At 48.9% G+C, this 25,306-nt stretch overlaps 1 protein-coding gene across 6 annotated transcripts; it reads right to left on the reverse strand.

The window, feature by feature from the left end:
• Positions 1–203: 203 nt before the first annotated feature.
• CUNH10orf71 (chromosome unknown C10orf71 homolog) lies at positions 204–25,306 on the reverse strand. Of its 6 annotated transcripts, none has more exons than XM_015498905.2 (4): positions 25,157–25,306; positions 24,043–24,217; positions 8,026–8,128; positions 204–5,330 (listed from the first exon to the last, which is right to left on the reverse strand). In XM_015498905.2, the coding sequence occupies exon 4, from the start codon at positions 5,181–5,183 to the stop codon at positions 882–884; it is 4,302 nt and encodes a 1,433-aa protein (XP_015354391.1). In that variant the 5' UTR covers positions 5,184–5,330; positions 8,026–8,128; positions 24,043–24,217; positions 25,157–25,306; the 3' UTR covers positions 204–881. The 6 variants fall into 6 exon arrangements, with proteins under 6 accessions (XP_015354391.1, XP_048663442.1, XP_015354392.1 ...); XM_048807485.1 differs by lacking the exon at positions 25,157–25,306 and having other exon boundaries at positions 204–4,605; positions 5,103–5,330; positions 24,043–24,267; XM_015498906.2 differs by lacking the exons at positions 24,043–24,217; positions 25,157–25,306 and adding an exon at positions 24,274–25,099.

A 25,306-nucleotide genomic window follows, 5' to 3' on the forward strand; every position in this document is an offset into this window, starting at 1 on the left:
ATGCATGGACAGATGTTGAAGAAATAAGGTGGCTTCTGGGGCTACAGTAGACACTGGAAGCAGCTCTCTTCAAACATAAGGATCTCGTGTGGTCCATGGCTGCCATGGAAGACTCCATGGAAGGCCTGGAGGGTACAGGCTCTTTACTTGTTAGCCCAGACCACCCATCCACAGAAGAAAGACAAGGAGACCAGAGACAGAACCACATTGGCAAACTTATTTCACTTTTTAAATAGTAGCCTTTTCCTTATCAGAAAATGACTTCCAGAGGCAAGTTTCTTTGGATGAAGAAAACCCATTCCATGCCAATAATCATTTCCGCAAGGTTGCCTTGGGACAGTCCTCAGCCTGTTCCACCAGGGGTGACCTGGAACCTGGCCATTGTGTGTCATGCCTGACCTTGAGCAGTGGGCGGTGGGCAGTCTGCTGGGGTGCTTCCTGCTCCCAGCAGGGATCAGCATTTTTTCTTTGGGGGGGTGGTCACCAAGCAAGCCCACCCGTGAGAAGGAGAGAGTGGTGCAGGAGCCCATCAGCTGTTAGGGGGACAGCATCCTGTGCCACCCTGATTCCGGGCCACAGAAGGGCAGGGATGACCAGGAAAAGAGGAAAGGAGTGGGAAGATCTGAAAAGGTGTGTGGAGGAGAGGGGACCTGGTCATGCCCGCAGTGACCCTCTCTCAGAGGTACCACAAGGGAGCATTTCACATGGGGTTCTTGGGATCTCTACTTCCTTTGGGGCTTTTGGGATCTAGAAGGGCTATAAGTGAAAGTGTGTGTGTGTGTGTGTGTGTGTGTGTGTGTTTGCCTGTTGGGAGAATGGATGTAAGCTCTTTTGTTTTTTTGGGAGGAGGGGTGAGAGTGGGGGTCCCTCTGATGCAATTCTCAAGAAATGCCTTCAGTGGCAAAGTCTTCCAGGTCGTCAGTGGAGATGATGCCCAGGCCTGGAGCTTCTGCGCCCTCCTCCTCTGGGCTCCGGGGCGGTGCCCGGGGGCGCTGGGCAGCAGCATGCTGAGTGGAGTCGCCCTGAGGCCCAGGGATCTGTTGTAGTCCAGCCTCGTGGGCACTCTGGGGCCTGGCGCGGGGGCCTTGCCTGAGGAAGGTGGGGGCAGACAGCTGGGAGGAGCAGCGTAGAGGCATCAGGGCGGTCACTGGCACTGGCCGGAAGCCAGGGTACAGCAGGTAGGGAGCAGCCAGGGCATCCTGCAGGGGCGGCTCAGGGGAGGTCCCCTCAGAGGATGGGACGGAGACCTTAACGTACTTGCCAGTCTCTGGGTCGTAGAAGGTCTTGATTTTCACCTGGAGTGGCAAGTCGAAGACGAAGTATTCTCCAGACTGGGGATCCTGAAGGACCTTCTGGGTGGCGGGGTAAGCGGGCAGGGGCGTGAGGGGCTGGGGCCCCCAAGGCCGCCTCCCCACAGGCTCAGAGACCCCGGATACTGAGTGGCGATGCGCGGGAGGAGGCAAGGAGCGGACCACAGGGAACCTGGCGCGGGACCTCTCTCCAGGTGACAGCGGCCTTCGCTCGGTCCGCTGTGAGTCCTCTGCGCAGGGTTTCCCCTCCCAGAACTCGCTATGCTTCTCCTGCACCAGGTCGGTCTTTCTCCTCTTGCTTGCTAGTTTCTTGGCCCGTCGCAGGGCCTTCTCCGTTTTGGGTGGGACTGCCGGTGGCTTGCCGGCGGCCCTCTCCAGCTGAGCAGGTGGCTCTGGTTTCTCAAGAGGGGCTGCTGAGCTGGTGGCCACGTCCAGCAGTGCACCTCGTGGAGAGATGGTCCGGAGGTCTTCCGCCCCCGGCTCGAGTTGGGGGTCGGAGCTGTCCTCCCACACGAGGCCGTGCGTCAGGTCCTCCCGCCGAGTAAGCCTGGCAGGACCCGGGCTCGCCCAGGGGCTGGCCCGGGGAGGCTCCCCCGGAGGACCCAGTTCCTCAGGAGCCTGGGAAACATCATCCCAAACACTGCTGGTGGCCGGGGAGCACGCGCTGCTCTCTCCCAGGGAGCTGGGATTGGGGGAAGTTGCCATCTCACCAGGGACCGTTCTTCTCCCAGGGGGCCCTGCTCTGGGGGCAGACAAAAAGTGACTTTGGAAGCCTTGTCTCTGTTCCCGCTCTTCCCAACAAGTGCCAAGTGACTGCAGGGGGCGCTCGTCTTCTAAATCGTCCTCAGGTAGAGCAATCCTGGGGATATCGGGTGGAGCAACCAGCTTCCCTGAGGCTGTGGGCCTGCTCTTGCCATCACTTGCCATGATTTCATGTGCTGCTTCTGGGGGTGGCCTCATCCTGTCCCCCTCTCCCACCGGTGATGGAGATGGGAAATTCCCCTTCAGGGCTGGTTGGGAGTTATCTATCCTGGCTGCACTGAATACCTGCCCAGGGTCTTCTAGGCCTTCACAGGCCATGTGCTTCAAGTGAGTGCCCTGCATATTAGTGGATGTCAGGGTGCTGGGCATTTCCTGGCTTTCATGGGCACAGAGACCAGCAGCATCTTCACCCCACTCTTGCCTTGGTAATTCTTCTTCTTTGTAGCTACTGCCAAGTGAGTCCTCTGAGGACACAGTCCGCAGAAGAGGCAGAATGATAGGTTTGATCACAGGGGTGGCCCTAAGGGTGTTGTCTTTAATCGAAAACAGTTTGTGCTTGTTTGTAGCAGAAGATGGAGAGGGGATGGAGTCTTTGGCATGTGAAAGGGCCATGTCCTTATTTCCCCCAATCCAAGAGCCTCTGAAATTTCCTTCCTCCATCGATGCCTTCCTGGGTCTCCCTCCACACAGACCTTCCTCTTCTCTCTGCAGTGCTTCCCCCTGACTGTGCTCCTCCATGAACACGTGTCCGTTTCTTAAAGCACAGTGCTGTAGCTCATCTTTCCCCATCACCTTTTCCTTCTCTTCCTTCTCACTGTCACCTGCACTCACATCTTTCTTCCTGTCTTCCCGCTGGCTCTCAGTAAACCACGACTTCTGCTGATCATCAAACGAGGCAAAGGATTGATCTGAAGAGCTGGTGCTGAATTTGGCCTTACTTTGGAGGCTTGGCATAAAATCGGACTGGGTGTCGCTGTAAAACACATCCTCCTCCTCGGGGGAGAGGGGCCCTGGGGAGAATTTCTGGTTCAGGAGTGGGTTCTGAAGTCTTAGGTCTCTCTCTGGCTCTGTCTCTTGGGAGATGGATCTTGAGAGCCTGTTCTCCAGCTGATGGCTCTTGGTTTGCTCTGCAGCCTGTCCGGCCTCAAGCTCCCTATTACAAAGTTTCAAGGAGAGGTGCTTCCTGGGGTGGCGTTCCCTGGAGTCTGGACTCCAGCCTGGCCTGGTGGGACACAGCTCTGCCTCTCCGTTGGCATCTTCCTTCCCATCACTGCTCCTTTCTACAGCCTCCCCATTGACACAGAGGGCTTTGGTGACAGTTGGAGGTGAGCTGAGGGTGAGGTGATTGTCTGCAGAGGGCTCACTGGGGTCTGTGGTAGGGTCCTTCTGGGTACCGCTATGTGATGCACCAGGGACATTGGCTGGTCTCTCCTTAGAAAGTTCACTAGGAGGGCTTTCTTCAAGCCCATTGGAGAGGATGACCCCATTGCTCACAGGTTCTTGCTTGCCATCAGTCTTAATTCTGGTTTTCTCATCGAAGCCTTTCAAGAGAGGTGAGGGACTGTATGTACTCTTAACACGCTTCCGCACATCCTTGAGGTTGAACAGCAGACTGGGTGCTTTGGATTTGTAGCTGTCTCTTGACTGACATTCACTGGGCTCCTTCTCCTGGTATCCGTTCAGCTGTCCTGTGGGGGATGGGCTTATCTCCCCTGACTGGGTGTCTGATGATTCCAGGACATGCTTGGTGGGTATAATGGGGGTCAGGAGCTTACTGATATTAAAAGGAGGACTGTAATGCTCATTAGGGTCCCCAGGCATGTCCAGAGCCTCATCTTCTGGAAATTGCCCCTGGAGGTTGTGCTTTGAATGCAGAGGCGGGCCTCTCCTGTTGGTCTGTTTCTTTTCTTCCAAAGTGTCTTGAAGACTTTCTTTACCTCCTTTGCCAGTTTTTGGTTTCCTCCATGGAGGCTGGGTTGACTTCAGCTGAGGGTCAGGCTGTGAGCTGGAAGCTTTTCCCTCTGCAGGGAATACTGGGGGTCCTGGATCTCTGCAGCCCCAGGGTCCAGATGTGGACAGAGCCCCTGCTGCTAATCTGCTTTCTTCCTGAGTGCAGCTGGCCCGAACAGGGCAGGGAGAGACTTTGTGCTCAGGGGGATAAGGTTCTCTTGACAAGGGCGTTTCCTCATAATGTTTGGGAACTTTGCTTTCTGGGATGGTTTCTGCGATGTCCTTTCTCTCGAGCAGCTTTGGTTGGTGGGCGTTCCATGACTCAAAAGCACTGTTTTCACTGTGCAGAAAAGTCCCTTTGTGAGCCCACTCCTTGCCTCTTACGGGTTCGGCCTTGGCTGGCTTGTGGGGTGGAGAGGGGAATCTTGACTCAAATGAGCTGGCTGAGTTGTCAGGTTTGGGGAGGAAGCTGCCGGAGCCATGACAGGCCATTTCAGGATTCTTAGGCGACTCTTGTTCTCCGTGGTTCCTTCCAGGCTGGAGGCTGTTCTGATGGGCATTGGAGACTTCAGCAGGAACCCTCCTGACAGTCAGAAAAGCAGAATCAAAGCAGAAGTTGACACCACTGTCTGGAAGAGGGGCAAACTTGGAAGGATTTTTGAGAGCTGGAGGCTTGCTGGTGGGAGGTCTGCTATCACAATGTTGGCTCTCAGTCCTATCGAAAGACTTGATTAGCGATGATACTTTGGAAACAGGCTTGTTGCTGCTCCTCAAGCCAGAAACTGGCATCTCCAGTCTCCTCTGGGATGGTGTTGGTGGGGGGCTGCTTTTGGGGTACTTTTCCTCTCCTTGAACATACTTGGGTAGCTGTTGGAAGGTGGCTGCCCAGCCTGCATGCTCGGTACCTTGTGACGGAAGCTGGCTCCAAATGCCACTTTTTCTGTGGGTGTGACTCACTGTTCCCTGGTGGAAAGTTCCAAACACCTGATGGGTGATATCTGGGGACAGATTGGAATCATGGAAGGATGCATCCTCTGAGATGCACAAGCTCCGGAACGCCCGGTCTGTGAGGTTGCTTACCTCCCTGTCTGCATCATCCAACACGCTACCGATGCTGGAGGAGTCGCTGAATCCATCTGTGCACTTCTTGTTCCCCTGCATTGTCTGTTGGCTCTAGGAAGATTGTCTCTGCCAGCTGGTGGGTGCCTTTGGGTGATGATTCTGGCAAGGAGTAGGTGCAGACCACTTCCCACAAAATTAGAGCTTCTTGTTGACCAGTTACAATTACAAAGTGGGGATTATTTTTCTCTGCAGAAGAAAGAAGCGCATGGTATGAACAGGACATCCTGCTTAATAGCTTTGGACAAGAACTACATTCTGTGATGGTTAATTTTATATGTCAACATGGCTAGTCCATTGCACATAGTTTTTGTTAAAAACCAGTCTAGATGTTGCTAGGATAGTATTTTTTAGATGTGATTAACATTAAAGTCAATAGACTCTGGGTAAAGCAGATTATCCTCCATAATGCAGGTGAGCCTCATCTTTGAAAGACTTAAGAGAGAAAAATGACTGAGAGATCCCAGGGAATGAAAGCAAAAATGGAAAAGTGGGATCAAATAAAACTTTTGTGTAGCAAAGAAAACAGCAAAATGAAAAGGCAAGCTGTGGAATGGGAGGAAATATTTATGAGCTATACATCTGATAAAGGATTAATATCCAAAATACACAAAGAATTCCTTCAACTCAATAGTAAAAATAATATAAAAAAACAAGAACAAATGATCTGATCAAGAAATTGATAAATGAACTGAATAGATATTTCTCAAAACGAACAAACAAGCAAACAAACTACAAGTAGCCAACAGGTATAGGAAAATGTGCTCAAGATCATTAATCATTGGAGATATGTGAATTAAAATCATGATGAGATATAACCTCATGGCACAGACTCCCATGCAGCTGGCATGGCTAGAGTATGTAGTTCTGGCCACAGGGATGGAAACAGCCAGATGTCTGGGAAATGTCCCTATCTTTCTGATCAAAGGAACAAACCCTGTTGGTTCCCATTCTTCCTTCTTTGAATGTAGACAGGAAGCCTGAAACTGTGTATTTGCTATGATGCCCTAACAAAGTATCATATTCTGATGCTTAAAAAATAGAAATACAGGTTATGGCCTAGTGGTAGAATGCTGCCTTGCACGTGCAAGGCCCTGAGTTTGATCCTCAGCACCACATATAAATAAATAAATAAAATAAAGTTATTGTGTCCAACTACAACTACAAAAATATTTTAAAAAAATAGAAATACATTTTCTCTCAGTTTTGGAAAATGGAGGTCCAAAATTGATGTGTCAGCAGGTTTGGTTCCTTCTGAGGGCTGACCTCCTTTGTTGGTACTTAGATGCTGTCCTCTTCCTGTGTCTGTTAACATTCCCTCCATGCTTGTCTCTGTGTCCCAATTTCCCTTTTTATGAGGACATCAGCCAAACTTGATTTGTACCTTAGTACCCTTCCCAATGTCCTCATCTTATCTAATTATATCAGTAATAGCTCTATTTCCATATGAAGTATTGGAGGTTGGAACTTCAGCATATGAATTTTTTTTGGGGGGGTGCCATTCAACCATAACATGAGGCATTCACTTTGCAACCCTGAAGGACAACCCATGACCACCAAAGTCCAACTTGCTGAGGATGGCAGTTGAGTAGCCCCAGGTCCTCAGTAGTACTGCAGAGTGACAAACACACTCTGAGGTTTGTGTTATCAGGGTTGAGAGGAAACTTAATGGTTGCTACCATAAATCAGGTTTTCTGCTCCTTGAGATCCTGTTAATACAGTCAGGGAGTCTCCTGGTATCCTGAATGCTGGGACTTTGGTAATGATAAATGATGGACTCAGTAATACTGGTGTTCCTACACTTCTACATTAAGATGGAAATAAGATAGTTGCAGATAAATCTAGCATCTTAGAGTTAAGTAAATGGTCCCTAGCTAATCACATGCCCCTTACTATTATATTAACAGGAACTCTTTGTATTTTTTGAACACTCAGCTTCTATTCCTCTCTGAGTAAAAACACTTGATATCTTTTGGGGCATTTCTTCTCCCTGCCACTATGTTTAGACTTGGGGTATGAAAGTCAAGGAGCTGCCAGGGCTCCCCATGTGGATGTGATACTCAGGGCAGGGCCCTGTGTTGTCCATTTCTTTGGGAGTCATGCAAGGATGGAAATGGGCTTGGGCATTCTTCTCTGCAGTGGAGCTTTCAGTATGCACTGGGGCTGCCTGGTCCCTCACCTTTCCTCCCCTTTGCCTGTGGTCAAAGAACTCTAACTGATCTTGGATTTACATTGTAATTCCAAATAGTGGTGAAGGATGTTCACTGATAGAGCATTCAGAAAATAACCACCTTACTTCTGCCTCAGCAATAAGAGAGATGCCTTCCCTCCCAGTGTCTTCAGGTAATTTTGCTAATTCTGATTTGGAATACCTGGAGTCATATGAGACTGTCATAATGTTGGCCTCATTCTCTCACTACACATTGGTACCCTTCAGCACAGTGGCCAACTACAGAAAGTGTTTCTGGTGTCACAGAAAGTGTTTTCCTGGCTTTTGGGTTCGTTTCATATTGCTTTGGTTTGGATCGGAAATATTCTCCAAAGGCCCATGTGTTAAAGTCATAGTCCTTGGCTTGACACAATTGGGAGGTGGTAGAAACTTTAAGAGGGGGGTGCTAATGAGAGGTTAGGTCATTGGGTATGTGCCCTTAAAGAGGATATTGGGATCCTGGTCCCTCCTCTTCCTTTCTCCTTTCGCACAGGAGGATGATTATCCTCCTCTGCTATGTGCTCCCACCACAATGTGCTGCTTTGCCACAGAACAAAAGCAATGGGGCCCGACCTACCACAGACTAAAACATCTCAAATGGTGAGCCAAGATAAACTTTTCATCTTTTAAAGTTCATCGTCTTAGGTATTTCTTACAGTAAGAGAACACACATACCTGTTACATTAGTGGGGGCTGTGGGTGCCTGCCTTGCTGCGTTTTAGGATCTGTAGTTTTAAAACTTCTTTTTAAGCTTATATTTGGTGTCATCACTGCCCATCTAGAAAGAGGAGGAAAAATAATTTTAGTGGAACCCAATTGACCAGAGGCCAATAACATGCTCAGTGGGAAAGCTATCTTTAAATGTCAGTAATATAGCTGGCAGTTGGCCTTCAATCTCTTCTTTGTTTGTTTGTTTGTTTGTTTTAAATTCATATTTGAACCCAACAAAATTCCAAACATAGGCTTTTTTTTTGCAAAAATCATAACACAAATTTAATTTATTTCTTCTAATATTGATGAGCTTGTTGATGGCCCAAGAAATTTTCAGAAACGGTTTTAAACCTCTGGGATTTCTAATATATTTGACCCAGTTGTGATTTTTTTTTTTTTTTTTTTTTTGCTAGTAAAATCTGAGCAAAGGCCCTTTTCCCACTGAATGAATAACTTAGGTTTTACAGGAAATAGAAACTAGAGTGGCCAAACTCAAGTCCACTCAGCCAGCAGCAGCATGTTGTTCGATTTATTGTTGGCAGGAGGCTTGAGTATCTATTTTGACAGCTAAAAGAACCAAAAAGCTGCCCAGGAGAATTTTCAGAGTGCTCAGGATGAAGTGTAAACTAATTAAAATAAACTCACTATGCAAATGTTAAATGCAGACCCTTGGGGCTTTCACAAGACCTTCCCCAGACTGTAGCTCCTGGATATTAATCTAGTCTAAGATAGTTTATTAATAATATTAATAATCATAATAACTCAAATTTGGGGAGTATGTTTCTTTAGAGAATTACAGAGGTGCTATGCTTCTGCCACCATACGGTGAGGCCCCATCCTGACTCCTCAGACTGGCTTGGATGGGCTCCTTCCTGTCCCCACATCATACTGGGGCTACCTTTCCCATAGCTCATGCTGTATTGAACCCATATGCTTTAGAAATTGATGATTGCTTCTTTTTCTCCTCAACTAGAAAGTTTCTTGAATCCTGGACGAGGGTCTTACATGTCTTTGTATGCTGAGCATATCAACATAGAAGCTCCATATTTGTGGCAATGCTCTGAATTGGCTATCTTAATTCTGATTAGTGTTTCCTGGATGGAAAATGGAGGCACAGGAAACAAACGAGCAAGATAATGGAAATTTTAATGAAAAAGACCATGACCTTGGATCTTAAGGCCATTTGTGAAATTCAGATTGACACGTTTGCACACTGAGATATGACTGAAGAAGAAGGATAATTGTACAATTTGTGTCACATTTGGACACATTTCCACAGGAGTGGAATGATGTGGTAGTTATATTATGGACATTCAGCGTACCTATTGCTTTGTGCTTGGGCTCTCCCCTGTCCTGCTCACTACTTTGAGCTATTTGAAGGAAGCCAACCTGAGTTGGTGAAATTGTGGCTTACAGAGCCCTTTGCAGGTAGGAGGGTGTGAGTACCTTCAGATGACGTGAGTGAGGATAAGCTGAATAGGGCTGAGTCATGTTAGAAACAAGGTCTTGAAATCTGATCCAATGATCACGCAGAAACAAAAGTAAATACTTAATCACAAGCATGATAAATTCCTTATGTGTGTCTATGGCTTTCAAAAGCAGTTTTCTTCTCAACTCCTGTCCCACTCTTACCTTCATTATTTACTTAACCCTCCTTGCTCTGCTTGGTACCACTCATCATCACCCCTCTGCTTGGCCCAGATGAGTCTTCCAATGACTCATGTTTGCTGAATGACTTCTCGATTGCAGTCAAGACTATTGGGCACTGTCCTCTTGTGAGGGACCTTGACTCTTTACTTCTCCCTCCCTGTCTGGCTGGTCAGCCTCTTGTCTTCCTCTCCCTGATGGTTGGGTTTCCTTGGCTCCCAGCACTCAGGCTTCTCTTCCTGCTCTGTAGTGTGGACATGGATGATCTCACCCACAGCTGGTCTTAGCAGACACATCCACACACTGATTTTGCACCCAGGCCACTTGTCTGGCGCCATCCACATCTCCAACTGCCCAGTGGACAGCTCTCTGCCTGTGTCTTCTAGGCCTTCATACTCCCATCAGCCTGTTCTCTCTCTGGATATCTCACAAATCTGAGAATCTCCTACAACTTCTCCCTTTCTCTTCTCCCTGAGCCTCTCCCTACCCCAACCATTTCCAAGTTCTGCAAGTTTCATCTTTAAGGGTCTCTTGGCCCCACTATGCTGGTCTCCATCTCCATGGTCACTATGTGGCCCAAGCAGCTGTTGTGTCTTCCTTGGACTTCTGCAGGAGCCCATATTCATCCACCCAGATGTAGCTTCTAGAAATGAAATCTGCTCTTGCCAACCTCTTGCTTAGAACTCTCCATGTCTTCCCAGTTTTCAAGAGTGAAAATTAATCTTCCTAAGAAGGAATCTCCCTTTCCTCCCCATCTTGAACTCTTCTCCCCTTATGGTTGGCTTCCAGCTACACAGGCCTTTTTCCAGCTTCTTCTACGTGTTATAGGACTTCCTGTCTTGGGACCTTTGCACATGTTGTTCTCTCTGCCTGGTTTACCTCCTTCTTTTCCGTTACCTAGTTAACTCCTACATATACTTCAAAGCCTAGGCTACCTTCAACTCCTCAGGCTATTTCAAGTGCTCCCATCAGTACTTTTAAAATAGGTTATAGCCATCTCCTTTGCAGCACTTAACAAAATTGCAGCTACTTAACTTATTGGTTTGTTATTTGACACTTGTCTGTCCTGTTAGCCTGGGTGCTCATCTGTCTAGCTCATGTGCACAGCATGAGATATCTCTTAAATACATGAGAAAAATCTCTCCCCCATGATATTATTCATGCTATTAATTGACTTAGCAGGATTTATTTTATTGAGTCAAATATAATCTAGTAATTGTAGCATGATCACAAATTCGAAATTAGTGAATTTGAATCCAAATGAATTTTAATTACTTTTTGCTTCCAAGTCCTAAAACACATAAAATTTATCTGTGGTCAAAGATGGAAGTGGGTGAACCCGATTATTCTTATAGAGTGTTCACAGGCTGGCTGGGTGGAAGACCTCCATTTACACCACAGCACGTACCACTAAGTTAGGACTGAGTTTCAATATTGATTAACATTCATATCAGGGAGAAGTAGCAATTTCATGACTTTGCCAGTTACCTGTTTCTCTGTTTTCCATGTTCCAATTGGGAAGTGGTTTTGAGATGCTCTGAGGGCCAGTGTCTAGTAACTACTATTAAATACACCCTATTTTGTCCCTCATCCCAGATGTAGAACACTATAAAAACTTCAATATTGTATGTCATTCATGGTATGATGTACTAATTTTAATTGTTAATATTATTAGTTAGCATATAAGCTCTAGATTATTACTTGTAACCTATTGCAAGGCAACTGTATCACTTTCATTGAAATCTTTGTAGAATTGGTAACTTGGAGTTTCATGGGTTAATGGGGTTGTTTACAGTGCCATTGCACATGCTCATCAAATGATACATGATGTGAATGACGGGCATCAACAGATGAGATGTTTGCCTCTGCCCTGTGAAACCCAACCCTGCCGAACTCAACAGCATTCTTTTCTACAGACTTCCAGTCCCCCCATGCTGTGACATGGGACACAGAGCAAGCAGGCATCAGGACGAGCAGGCCTTACAAAACCTCACAGTACACAAGGGGAAACAGGATCCCTGGGAGAAATGGGTGGACTGGTGACACTCGTGGTGAATATGTGCTCGGGGGGACACTGAGGACAGAGTCTTGAGGTGGGAGAGTCACACTTGAGGAACACATTTTGTCTTCTCCTTGTGAATCAGAGTATGTCAAAGAAGCCAAATCTGAGCCCACCTCCCCACAAACCAGCCTTTTCTCAAGATGAGCACCAAAATATCCTTTGCATAGTTATCACTTTTCCAGAATGTTTTCTCATGTGATGCTCTTTTGGAATGCCATACTGCACGGGGCTGGTGTACTGTCATGGACCAGTGTGGGTTGTTTTTTTGCAGATATGGTATTTCCCCTCTCTCCCAACCCCTCACAAATGCATATGCATGACCTCAAGGGCTTCTTGGAGGGGACCCTGACCTCCCTCCATGCTCTCTACTTCTAGCTTGTGACGCACTGGATGTGTCCTGGACTGGCTCCTCTGAGTGGTAGTTCTTCTGCCTGGAATGTCCCTGGCTCTGCTACTGACCACTTCCTCCTATTCCTTGTAGAATCTATTTTTCTTTAATTACTTTTTAATTCCACTTTTTTTCTGCTATGATTCCAACTAGATTTTGAGATCTTTGGAGGGGGGGCCCTGGCCTCGTCCATCTTTGACTGACATGGTGTCTGCTGTGTGGTAGTCCTTTGTAAAAGTGTCCAGCTGCTGTTGCTGAGAGCACTTCTCTCGGGCCACAAGGATGTGATGACAGAGGTTTGCTGGAGTGTGTGACATACAGATGGAGGAAGGGCTGAGAGCTCAGCCACTCCTCGTTCTCCACGTCTCCCTTGGGGCTCTCGGCCGCCTGTCATCTCAGGCCAGCGAATGTCACACAGGCCAATTTCTGCTGGTCCATCCCAGACCCTCATGCATTCCAGGCTGTGAGCGCAGGAAGTGGCCATGGGAGACGACTTCTGCATGCCAACCCCTCTGTGCCAGGCCCCATTCCAGATACATCACATACAGCTACTGCTTTGAGCCCTCCAACTGAGGAGTGATGGTCCCATAGACCAAGCCCTGATGGGTGACCCTGGAGGGTCCAGGTCAAGCACCATCCCCTGATGTGACTGTGCATGATCATTATGAGATGAGACAATGGAGCCTCAGAGAGGTGACAAAAATATTTTCTGTCTTTGGTGAGTGTCAGAGCAGGGCTTGGGACCCAGGCCTTTGTGGTCCTGGGGTCCTCACCAGATTGAGAAAGTTAAAAATACAAGACACTCAGTGAAGTGTGAATTTCAGATAAATGATACATTCTTAAAAAGTATATCAAGTTTACTAAAAACTCGAGGAGACCTCATGCAACATGTGGGATATACTTACACTAAAAAATTAGTCATCTGAAATTCAAATTCCACTGGACTTCCTGTTTATTTTTTGTTTTAAAACCGATAACCCAAGGGCCTCATCAACTCTTAGCACCCAAAGTGGATCACCATCAGTAGAAGCCAGTAAGATGTGTCGATTCTGAGATGACACAGTGACAGTGATGGCTCATGACCCATGTTGACATTCACTATCCTGTTGATTCTCACAAGCCCTTTTAGGAGGGTGGAGTGTGCCTTGTCATTGTTTTCTAGTGGAGAAATGAAGCACAGAGAGGTACCAAATATTGCTCTGTGTCACACAGCATGTAAAGAAAAAGAATTAGGGCTGAAACTCAGCTTGGGTTTGCCACTTGACTACCCTGCACTTTCTCCAGGAGGAAACCTTGAACTTCTGGCCCCTGGGCTCAGGATTCAGAGGGTGTTTCCTGGGAGACACCCTCCACCAGCTCTCCGCTTCTGGGCTGGAGTGCATGAGGAATTGGAGGGCCTGGTGGACGAAAGGAGGGTGTTAATTTCATTGTCATGTCACCTCCCAAGGGTCTTCTCTGCTCAGCTTTTTGTGGCAACTCCCGGAGTGGAAGTACTGATTTGACAGGTGGACCTAGCAGGGCTCTGATGCTCTGCGGCCTCAGGGCTGGACCCTGCAGAGCTGGGAGGGCTGTCTCTGGCCCAGGCCATGCTTCTGAGCTGCCATTTCATGCTGCTTTTCGTCCCTCTCTGCCTTTCCACAGGAAGCCATTGGGGTTTGCTTGGCTGCTGAGTTTGACCACTTGCCTGTGGTGTGGTTTTGAGCCCAAGATCTCTGGGTAGATCTAATTACATTAATTGAATGGTGTTTTCACTTCTCAGCAAAGGGGAAGCAGGAAGACAGTGGAGATGACAGAGGTTGGCTTTATCGCACCCAGAAGGCCCTAACAAATTGGAATTGATTCCTCTGATTCCTTTTGCTGTTCTTTCTGGGGTTTTTTTTTTTTTTAGGCAGGGACTTGGGAATGCCTTAAGAAGGGGTTCAGTGTAGTGAATTGGGGTGGTTCCTCTGTGCAGCCTGAAGCCTCGTTCTAGCTGTGAACGCACACACAGCCTCCATCACCCCACACCACGCCAGCCCCTTCCTCTGGACTTGGTGGCCAGTCCTGGGCCAAGTTCTTGACCTCTGTGTTCAAGGGCCAACAGCCCTCCTGTTTCAAAGGGAATGTCCTTGTCCTCATTCTGTATTTTAGGAGGTGAGTATCTTAGTTGGCTTGAGCTGAAATACCATAGACGGGGTGGCTTAAACAATGAGCATTTCTTTCTCAAAGTTCTGGAGGCTGCAAAGTTCAAGATGAAGACACTAACAGATCTGCTGTCTGCTGATCTCGCTCTTCCTGCTGTGATGACATCATAAGGACTCACCCTGCTAACCTAATCACCCCCCACAGGGCCTGCCTCCCAATACCATTCTGTTGGACATTAGAATCTCAATATATGAATTTGGGGGACACAAAAGGTCCACAGCAATGAGTGACAAAATGGCAAAATTGGCTTCCTTAGTTGGGGGCCTTCAGGAGAAGGGAGCAGACACAGGTAGATGTCTATGGAGCAGTAGGCTTTGAGTCCACAGGCCCTCATTGGTTCACCAATAAAACTTGGTAAAATAAGCCTCCTTCCCCATCTTACAGTGGGGGACACTGAGGCCTCCTCATTTAGTTGTTTGTCCTTTCCTTTGCAAGGGATAAGTGAGTGATAGAGGCCTCCAGTGCCAGAGCTGGGTAATGCCTCACCGTGACCTTGGTGTCCTGCTCTCTGGCCCCATGATGATTCTGCTTTGGCTATTCACCTGATATGGTGATTTCACTGTCCTTAAAACTCCTCTTGATTTTGGAAATCAAAAATATCTAGTTTGGGCTGGGGTTGTGGCTCAGTGGTAGAGTGCTCGCCTAGCACATGTATGAGGCACTGGATTCAATCCTCAGCACCACATAGATATAAAATAAAGACATTGTGCCAACCAAAAACTAAAAAAATAAATTTTTTAAAAAAATTTCTAGTTCATTAAGACTCTCCTGGAAGAAAATGTGGGCTCTCACAAACTGAACTTGAAGATCTTTCATGTATTTATTTATTCAATAACTACTCACTGAGCACCTACTATGTGCCCCCCAGACACACACACCTTGTTCTGGTACTGGAGATTAGCCTTGTGGGACTGGATGAATCCTGGTGTTGATTTGTTAAAGCACATTGGCCTCTGATTGCAAATTGTCTTCTATTGCCACGTAAAATGCAGCTTTGGTTTGCACCTGTATCATTGCATATCTGGCTTGACCATTTTGCTTCACTGATCTGGTATTTGGCACCCAAGGGGAGGTTCATCAGCCTGCAACCTGGCCTGGCTGTCCTGGCTGTCCTGACTTGACTAACCTTTGAGGCAGGAGCTGGAGTGCAAAAGCTAAGGGCTTTCAAACTGAACCTGAGGCTCCTTTGCAAGGCTGGCTTTGTCCAGTCCCAGGAATATAAGGTGGTTGGTCTTGGGGACCCCAATGTTAGCACAGCCTGATAAGAGTATGAGTCTTCCACAAACAATGCTGCATGTGTAGGGCTCTTTAAACTCTGCAGCTGTTTGGAGTCCAGGTCACTCCAGGGATCTCAGATGAAGTAAGCGGCTCATGGCACTGCCTGTGACAGTATGGCACTGTGGCTGCCCATCTTCTGCTACCATTGGGAAGAGCTTTTGTGTGGAGCTCAGTCTCACTGGGGGCTGATTCTGCCTAGGTAGTCAGTCTGTATGTCTGGAAGGATCATTTGCCCATTAGTTCCTGAATGTTGCTGAGATCTGGGCAGAGCCTGAAGTTAGAAGCCAGGGAGCCGGGCACAGGGAAGGCCAGGCCTGGTCTAACGAGGGTGTAAGGATGCCTGGTTCCTGGCATCACAGACCTAGGGAAAGACCTAGTCTCCAGAGAAATGAGAAATCACAGGAGAAAAGAAAAATAGTCTGGCTCAGGTCTTCTAACACCCACCCATTTTGTACCTTCTGTGCCTGGTCCCTGACAATCTCGGCAGGCTGAGCAATGTTTAATCCAGATCTCTGGGGCAAAGGTGTTGGTCTGTAGCCCTGAACAATTTTCTGAAGCCAACCTGATACCCTGAGGTAGAGATGAAGTGTGGGTGGTGGTTCTTTTGAGGTGCAGTGGGCTCTGGGGCACACCTGAATGGTAGCAGGCTCTGGCTATGCTTGCTTTTAATTGGGGTATCGTCTCACCCACAAAGGCTAACCTGTGAGCTATGAGCCCACCCTCATTCTTGTTTCTGCTCACTTCTGGAGGCAGGGTGGTGTTCGCCATCACTCCTCACAGTGCTAATGGCCAGGGGGCTGGTCATGGCCAAGGCAGGGTGTCTGGGTGCTCCCTCTATCGGGAAGGAGACCAGGCCTCCCACTGCCAGGGTTACCATGGTGCCTCCTTAGGTATCTCTGCAGTTTCTGTCCATGGTCATTGGCTCCTTGGCTTTAGCCCTGTGGTGGGGCAGAACATCATGGTGGAAGGGCCTGGCAGGAGAAAGCTGCTGTGCTCACGGGAGTTGGGAGGAACAGGAAGGGGCCAGCGACATGCTACATCCTTCCAGGGCAAGACTTCTATGACCCACTTCCTCCAAGGAAGGAGACCCTGCCTCCTCCAGCATCTCCCAATAATGCTGTCCAATTATGAACCTGTCAATGGATTAATTCACTGACGAGGCCAGAGCCCTCCAATCACATCCCTGATTCCCACTTCTGAACATGCGTCCACACAGGAACCTTTGGGGACATCTCCCATCCAAACCCAGACATGCCCTGTAGCCCCTGTTCTTACCCTCAGGTCTCCTTGGAGCTTGTTTTAAGGTGTCTGACCACAGATATCCTTCTATTCTCTGCATCCCACTCAACACACCTGGGACTCCACAGCACAGGGTATAAGACCTTGAACCCTGTGGTGCCCTTATTGACTAGGACACAGGAATCTCTGGTTAAAAGCTTCACAATCAGAGAGAATTTGGACAAGCCATTCAATTTAAGCTTCAGCCTTGCTTTGGACACTTTGGGTCTAGTGGAATGGCCAACCAGGCAGCTTGATACTACCTGAAAGCCCTCTAGTAGGCAAGGACAATTGTACCTGAGGGACTCCATCTTGAAGAGCTCTGTCTAGGGAGGAGCCCACCTGAGGGCTTCTTTGAAGAAGACGCATTTGGATTGGTGGGAGCAGGGCTGTCCATCATCAGTCATCCTCTCTCTAGCTTCTGGGAAGGGAATCAGTGTGGGGAGGGGACCCTTGGCAGGTATCTCTGTAGTGTGTCGGGTGTGGCAGAGAGACAAGGTTGTAGGCAGGGTTCCCTGGAATCATGGGAGGTCAGGACTGCTGCAGAGTTCTATACACTGTCTATGACTTGATTCCCCCAACTGAGAAATGGCTCCCAGAGCTGGGTGACAGCAGAGAAGCAGAGGTAGAAGATCTGTTATTGAGCATCAGTAACTTAGGGGTATCCTCCTGCTTATTGACCTCCTGATCCCCATCTCACACTCCATTATCCATAATCTCACTCAATAGTATAACAGTGGGAAGTTAGGCGGGGCTGGTGCCAAAGGAATTTTAGGTGGAAAAATTGAGGATCAGAGAGGTTGAAGAACTCTTTCAGGATCACACAGGCAAAGAACAGCAGAGTCAGGATTCAGGTCCAGGTCTCTGGGCTGCACAGCTGTGCCCCTCTGATTGCAGGGAAGGTCGAGAGAGGCAGTAGGTGCTTGCTCTGCTCACACAGGGCAGGGAGTGGGTGGTAGCTTCTCTCCTGGCACCTCCTCTTCTATCTCACACAGTTATTCTTTTCACCAGGAGCCTTTGCTAGAGAAGGTGTCTTTGGATCTGGCTCTCCCATGGATGGGAGAGCTGCTCTGGCCCCTAGAAGCTGTGCATACCTGGGATGAGGAGAAGGGACCCTACCCAGAGCACCTCTGGGGATTTCTAACCCTTCCACACAGGGTCAGAGCTTCTCACCTCCCTGCTGGAGGCTGGGAAGGAGATGGCAGAGGACTTGTGGGTATATGGTGACCGTCTTTTCTTCAATCTGTGTGATTGTGATGGTAGGGTGGGTTTGGATGGGGTAAAAGAAGAGGTGGAAGGGGCTCAGGGCTGTTACTGACATGGCCATGAGAGGTGAATAACATCTGCCTTCTTTGTGGATTTTCTCATAGCAAGTACAGGCTTTCAGACATGGCTACCCAGGCCTGCCTACCTAAGATTTTAAACTGAAAGACAGCTAAGTAACTTAAAACAGTAGTCCCCCTTGATGTGAATAAGTTCCTTGGAGAGTTTTCTCGTGAGCTGGAGAACGACAGAAACTTGTCCCCTTTCCTTTCTTAAGGCGGGGGTCAGGTCAGTCCCTGGGTGTCCCAGAGTGTCCTGGGGGCTTGTTAAACTGCTGGGCCTTGCCAGGGCCTCTGGGTGGGGCCAGGACATTCACATTTCCAGTAAGTCCCAGGGGCCAAGTTGCTGCAAGGCCTGAGGTCACACCTGAAGAAAACTGTTCTAGCATTGGAACTTGAACTGGTCATAGCTGCTTGGGCCACTTGGTGCAGTGGTTGTCGTCCACTGTGGCGTGTGCCCTGTCTGCTCTTGTTCTGTGCCTGACTCAGGGTAGAGAGGTACAGAGATGAATTAGAAGTGCCTCCCTCTCTGAGGGACTGTGCTCTAGAAGGGGAGAGCAGGCTGCTGGGTCCACAGGGCAGAAGGAGAGTGGACTAATGGGACAGCTTGTTCCTGTGCAGCTAGGAGCTAGGGGAGAGCGTTAGCTCCCAGTCTGTGCACAGGCACCCAGGGGGGCCCAGCCTGGGCACAGGGCAGAGGGTGGTGGTGGAAAGAGTGTGGGGCTTAGAATCAGAGCAGCTTCCTACCTCTCAGCCCTGGGCAGCCCCTCATATGGCCTCTCCCAGCCTCTGTTCATTCATCCGCGATAATTGGTACTTGCTTCCCTGGTGGTTGTGAAGGACACAGGTAAAAAGTGACAAGAACCTAGAAAGACTTACATAGAGTGAGGACTTGATAAATGGAAACTTCCCCGATTAGAGACTGCTGGGGTCTGACGTGGTCCCCTGCCAAATTCATATGTTGAACCCTAATCTCTCCAGCATGAAAGTGTCACTAGAAGCCTTTTGTGGGGGTGAGTAGGTCATGTGGGTGGAGCGCCCATGATTGGGATTAGTTCCTTTATGAAAGGGCCCCAGAGAGCTCTCTTGCCTTCTCTCCACCTAGGGAAGACATAGCAAGAAGGCACCATCTATGAGGAACAAGCCCTTATGAGATATTGGGGCTGTTGGCAACTTGATCTTGGATTTCCCAGCCTCTAGAACTGTGAGAAATAAAGCTGCCAGTTGATGGTATTTTTGTTACTGCAGCCTGAATAGACGAGGGTTTTTGAAGCAGACAGTGCAGGGAAGAATCCCATGTCTACTATGGCAGTAATAACACTTGCCAACAGGATTGTCACGTGTGTCAGAGGAGCTCATGTATATGAAGCACATAGTAACTGCTCACCAAATGTCAGTTCTCATCCTTTGTAACCCCAGATGGGGACAGCATAACCTAGTAGGAAGGATCTGGATTGAAGCCAGACCCTGTTGGGCTTGGATCTTGGCTGAACTAGCTGTGTATGCCTCAGTCTCCTCATCTGAAAAGTGGGACTAAAAATAGCACCTGCTTCATGGGGTTGTCATGAGGGTGAGGTGTCTGGGTCCTTGTGTCTGTGGAGTAGACAAGCTCCTAGCAACTCTTGAATAGACATCATTGTTGTTATCATCATATGACACAGTTAATCCAGGGCCAAGGGGGTCATGAGAGTCACAGGGATAGCTGTGCCTTTCCCCACGTGAAAGGAAGAGAGAAACCAGGAAAAGTCCCTGGACTGGGACCGACTAGAGCCCTAGAGGGCTTCCTGCCTTGGAAGCTCCTCCTGGGTTTGCCCTCTGGGGTCTGGTTCCTCTGCCTTGGTGAGCCATTCATCCCCCTCACTGCTTAGAACACACTTTTCCTCCTTGATGGCTCAGCGACGCCCATGTGTGCATCTAGAATGTTGTTCCCCTTGAAATACATGTCTGCATTTCCTAGGTAGTCACCTAACCAACGTCAGGAAAGCTTGTATGCACAGTTAAAATGCAGACTACTGCACTTGCTCTTCAGGTTTAAGATTCAACTTCTGTAAATGTGACTCTGAAGTTTTAACCCTCTTCTTATCCTTGGGAATGGATGGTGGGGGTAGAGTAGGGTATCCTGGCTGATGGCTGTGTGCTCTGAAGCATTGCTACATAGGTGGGAACATCATGATCACTTAGAATTAGGTCATCCATCCCATGTGCTGAAGGTACAAAGATCCATGACCTTCTTTAGTACAAGAGGGAAAGAAATTATGGATACTCCTGTGAAAGTGTTCAGTGGTCACCATGGACATATGGGGTCAGTCCTTCCTGGTTCCAGCTGCTCACCAGCTGAGCAAAAGCATGAATCAGCTAAATTCTGAAGCATCAGAATTTTTCCTGGTTGACCTCTGGAAGGTGGAGATCCAAGCTGGAGCTTAAGCAGGAGGAAAAAAAAAGATTACCAAAGGACAATTGGGGGCAGAAAGCAGTTCTTGAACTTCTCTCATGGTGCTTTTCATGCATTTGTTCATTTAAGGCTCATAGGTGCCTCTGAGATGGGGGCTGGTATTGTTTGCATTTTGCAGAGGAGAAAGCTGAGGCTCAGGAGTCTTGCTGAGAAGAGGCAGAGCTGGCCTGTGCCTGAGATCTATTTGTCCTGTGACCCTGTACAGCCAGCACAGGTGTTGGAGACACTGTGTGGAATCTTGCTTTGCCCTGGGCAGCTTCAGGACGAGGCCTGTGTGTTTTCTTAGGCACACCTGGCTTTTTCTAAGAAGATTCTGACTCTTGGATGAGTGGCATGGCTTCCTCTCTAGCATGCCCATTGGGTGCTGATGTGAGCTCTAGTCTAGGAAGGCAGTTGGGAAAGACACAGGCTCTGGACTCACATCTCCAATTCTAATCTCAGCCTCTCTCTAGCTGTGCTTCTTTGAGTAGGTTACTTAATCTCTCTGAGCCAGTGCCTGCTCCTGTGAAGAGTATCACAAAGCCTACCATGCTGAATAACCTCAAGAATAAAACTAGACATGCTAAGGCTTTGCCCATAGGAGGAATGTAGTCAGTGACTGCTGTGATGGACATGGTGGGGGCGGGGGACTGAGGGCAAAAATGGCTCTGATGTGGTGGGTTTAACCCTGCTCTGAACTCTGCTCCCTTGACTTCTGCAGTCTTCAGGCTTGACCTGCCTCTCAGAGGGCCAGACAGGGTCACATAAGGGGATGAACTGGTGGGGCTGCATGTGACCCAGGGGCCCAGAACAGAGCCAAGGGGCAGCACCAGTGTGACCTGGTCCTTGCAGAGAGGGCTTAGCAGTAACAGGTCTGAAACCAGCCTTCAGACATGGTAAGGAGTGAGAAAGAGTGACGTGGGCCTCAGAACACCCCCGAGATGCGTTTCAAGCAAATCTAAGCATTTCCCTACCCACTGCCTTCCTCCAGCTTCAGGTGAAGACTTGGAGATGGAAGATGTCTGAGATGAAATCCTTTCCTCAGCCTTGCCTTGCTGTCCCCAGCAGCTGAGCCTAATGGAGAAGGGGTGTTGCAGGGAAAGAAGAGAATGAGGCTCAAAGAAGCCCTGGACCCCCACTGAAGAAATTCTATGGTTTTTGGAGTTGGGAGCCCTACTGGAGCTTGGATACCTGAGTTGTGCTTGAGTCCTGTCTGGGCTGGACTCTCGAGGGTTGGCCAAGCAGAGAATGGAAAGCTTCTTCCCACTCTCATGAGCCATGTTCCCAGAGAATGTCCCTCTCCCCTCCACCCGACTTCAGGAGCTGTGCGTTACTTTGCACCGGTCACACATCCAGCCGTGTTCCACAACAGCATGCCTTACGCTGGGCGGCCACACCTCAGCATCAGCATATGCTCCACGTGCTCCACTTTTAGGTCTTGATCTGTGATCCTTGTTTGACCCCTTGGCCTCCTGCCTCTGGCCACTCCCATCAGCTCATGTCACAGAACCCCTGGGAACCAAGCAGAAACTAAGAGGCTTTTGGGGGTTTTCTAACTAACTAAATGAAACTTAAGGTTGAGCTCTAGGGCTGTGGATTCGTTGGTTTGGTGAAATGGGCTTTAAATCCTCAACTGCAAATCAAAACAAGACCCAGCAGCCTCCATGGACCCTGTTGGCGAATGTGAGCACTGTGTGCCTCTAACCAGGTGCCCTTCCCTCAGAGCCCTCTGCGTCTCTCCATTAACCCTAGACAGAGCAAAACCCCAAGAGCCAACAAGGAAGGCAGCCCAGCCTTGGTGCCTTGGGCAGGTCTCGGTTACGGACACTGGCAGACTGGAGGAACAGGCTATTTCAAGACATGAGGCTTCCCCTCTTCAGGAAAGGTCTCCGGGGTTTCTTTAGGGTCAGAAGCAAAGGGACAGGGAACACCAAGACACTGCCTGGAAGAGGCAGGAGAACGGATGCACTCTTCCTCCAAGGATGGAAGGCGAGCTTTCCCTGCCTCCCCCGCATAGCTCTGGCTCCCTGGGTTTCCAGGGGGCGGGAGCCCTTTGCTTCCAGGAAGCCACAGCGTTCTACCAGCCCCGCTTCTTCCCCAGCAGGCTCGCTCTCATTCCAATGAGCTTCTGGTTACCAAGAGCAGGCACAATTGTTTCCAACCCAAGGACCCAGGGACAGACGCTGGTTGGACTTGGGTCACCCGGAGATGGCTATTTATAAACTACCCGATAAGCACAATCTGCCCTGCTCAGCCTGGGCCACACAGACACGTTGTCCGTCTGGTGACTGCACAGCTTACCCTCCCAGGGCCACTAGAGTAGACTGAATATTTTCTGTAACCACCACACCTGAAATACAGGCCCCAGGGGTAGGAGGTCCAAGAGCCAGCCAGCCACTGGTCCTGAAGGGTCCTCTTCACAGGCTTTACTGGCTGCAAAAACTTATTGCTTTATTTGGGGGCTGTAGGTGTGAGTGTATAAATTGACTTATTTCAAGAAGCTTTTTTTGTACAACAGCATTCTGCAAACTTTGTTTGTAAAAGTCTGCGTAGAAAATGATATCACTTTTGCAGACCATATGGTCTCTGCAGGTATGGTGTAAAAGCAGCCAGAGACAATATGTAAATGAAGGAGCATGGCTGTGTGCCAATAAAACTTTATTTACAAAACCAGGCACCGAGCCCAGAGGGCATACAGAGTTCACCAACCACTGTTGTAAAGCATTCTCAAATGCTGGAAATCTGGACTTCATTGCACATGCACATTTGTTTAATCTACTCCCTGGGATTCCAATAATTTTGTATTTTAAAGTCCTAAATAATAATTTTTCTTAAGGCTATCTAGCTTTTCACACATATCCCAAACTCTTCTTCTCACACACTAATTCTCCAACAAAGAAAAAAGAAAATGGGATGATATTACACTGGGCCCCAGTGTGTGAAGACAGGCAATAGGTGGAGGACTTTGGGTTGGGCATACATATGCTTTCAGGGTCCACAGGCCAGATATTCCAAAAACCACTGTCATTCTTTGTTACAGCAGGTATGATCCTGCCTGGCATAGCACTGGGGGAGACAAGGGAGCCACCACCTCCATCTCCAACTGCCATACAACACAAGACTGGGACCCATCCACAGGCATGTGCTCCCTCAGCCATGAAGGGGCAGAGTGCCCGACAGCCGGCGCAGAAGGGCAAAATCATGTATATATATATACCACGTCTTCTGTACGATCTAGCATGCCGGGAACCTCAGCGCTCAGCATGCCCTTGCCTCCCACACTGCCCTGCACATCCAACACACCACCGGCCCTCCCAGAGCAAATGCTCCTCCTGCCAGGAGCTGGAGACTCCCTGCCTACGCCATGGAGCCGGGCAAGCGTGGACTGTACCTTCCGTTCTCCGCGTGTCTCAGCTGCTTGCTCTTCAGGCCTCCCTAGGAACGGAGAGCGGTCGGACTCTGCCCAGCAGCCTGAACTTCTTCTTCCCACTTTAGCTGGGCTGCCCAGAGATGGGAGGAGAGTGGACTGAAGACCCAATCTTCCTATGGCTCACAAACCTGCCCACCTGAGGAAAATCAGTGACCAGAAGTTGGCCAGACACTGGAAGTCTGAGAAGCTTACCTAAATAGAGACCCGGACGGGGGAAACCAAATGGTGTTCTTGGTGGGGAAGAGGCGAACAGTCCACACTGCAACACCCGCGTGGTGTCAAGTAACAGTCAGATTAAACAAACAGCCTCAGTGGCTATTTTTACATCCAGATCAGCCACGGGTAATAGATAACTTGGGGAGTGAGAAATTGCTTGCCGATTAGCTGGACCCTCCCCACGATTCCAACTTCAATCCACAATGTTTTCTAAAGCTATTCCAGCACCTAGATTCAAATAAAAATGTCTCAAGGTGGGAAAGAAAGCATTTGTCTAGGGAAACATTAAAAACACGATAGTGTGTGCCTTGGAGCCAGCGCCCAGAGGCCTGCTGATGTCCCAGAGCAGAAATAGCCCGTTTCATCATCGGCTCTGGACGACCACAGCCTGCATTCCTCGAGTAAGGAGCCGTACTCTGCCGTGCTTTTGGAGCAAAATAATCTGCCCAGCTGCAGGCTGGAGGAAGGCCAGGCTGGGTTTCAGGGTGAGGGTTGCAGAAGGATATGAAATAATCGGGGAAGAGGCAAGGTAAGTGTCCGCTTGGGGAGCTTGGCCACCGCAAGCCCAGTTGTTTGTAAGGCCTGAGTGTCAGAGGACAAATCCCGTGTGCCAAGCAAGGGCTCCCCTCTCCATCTCTAGGACCATTGGCTCAAGGCTCCATCTAGCTAACCTACAACCCTGAGACGAACTGCTGCCTGCCTTCTCAATGGATGCTTTCTGTCTTGGCCTGGGGCCACTAGTCCCCCAAATTGCCCACAAACCCCAAACTTCTATCTGCCATGCGTTTGCTTGTGCTGTGCCATCTCCCAGGTCACACTCCTTCCCCTCCCCAAACTGGCCCTATAAGGATCCACTCACTGTCAGGATTTAATACAAGAAGTTCTTCTTCTTCTTCTTTTTTTATTTTTAATTTTTCCAAAAATTCTTTTTCATGCTCCCCTTCCCTGTGGCCTGAGAAAGCAGAGGTGACCAGCCTCTACCAGGTGTCCCGCTCCATGTGGTGTTCAA

This window comes from Marmota marmota, unplaced genomic scaffold (assembly GCF_001458135.2).
Source record: "Marmota marmota marmota unplaced genomic scaffold, marMar, whole genome shotgun sequence".
Lineage (NCBI taxonomy): Eukaryota > Metazoa > Chordata > Mammalia > Rodentia > Sciuridae > Marmota > Marmota marmota.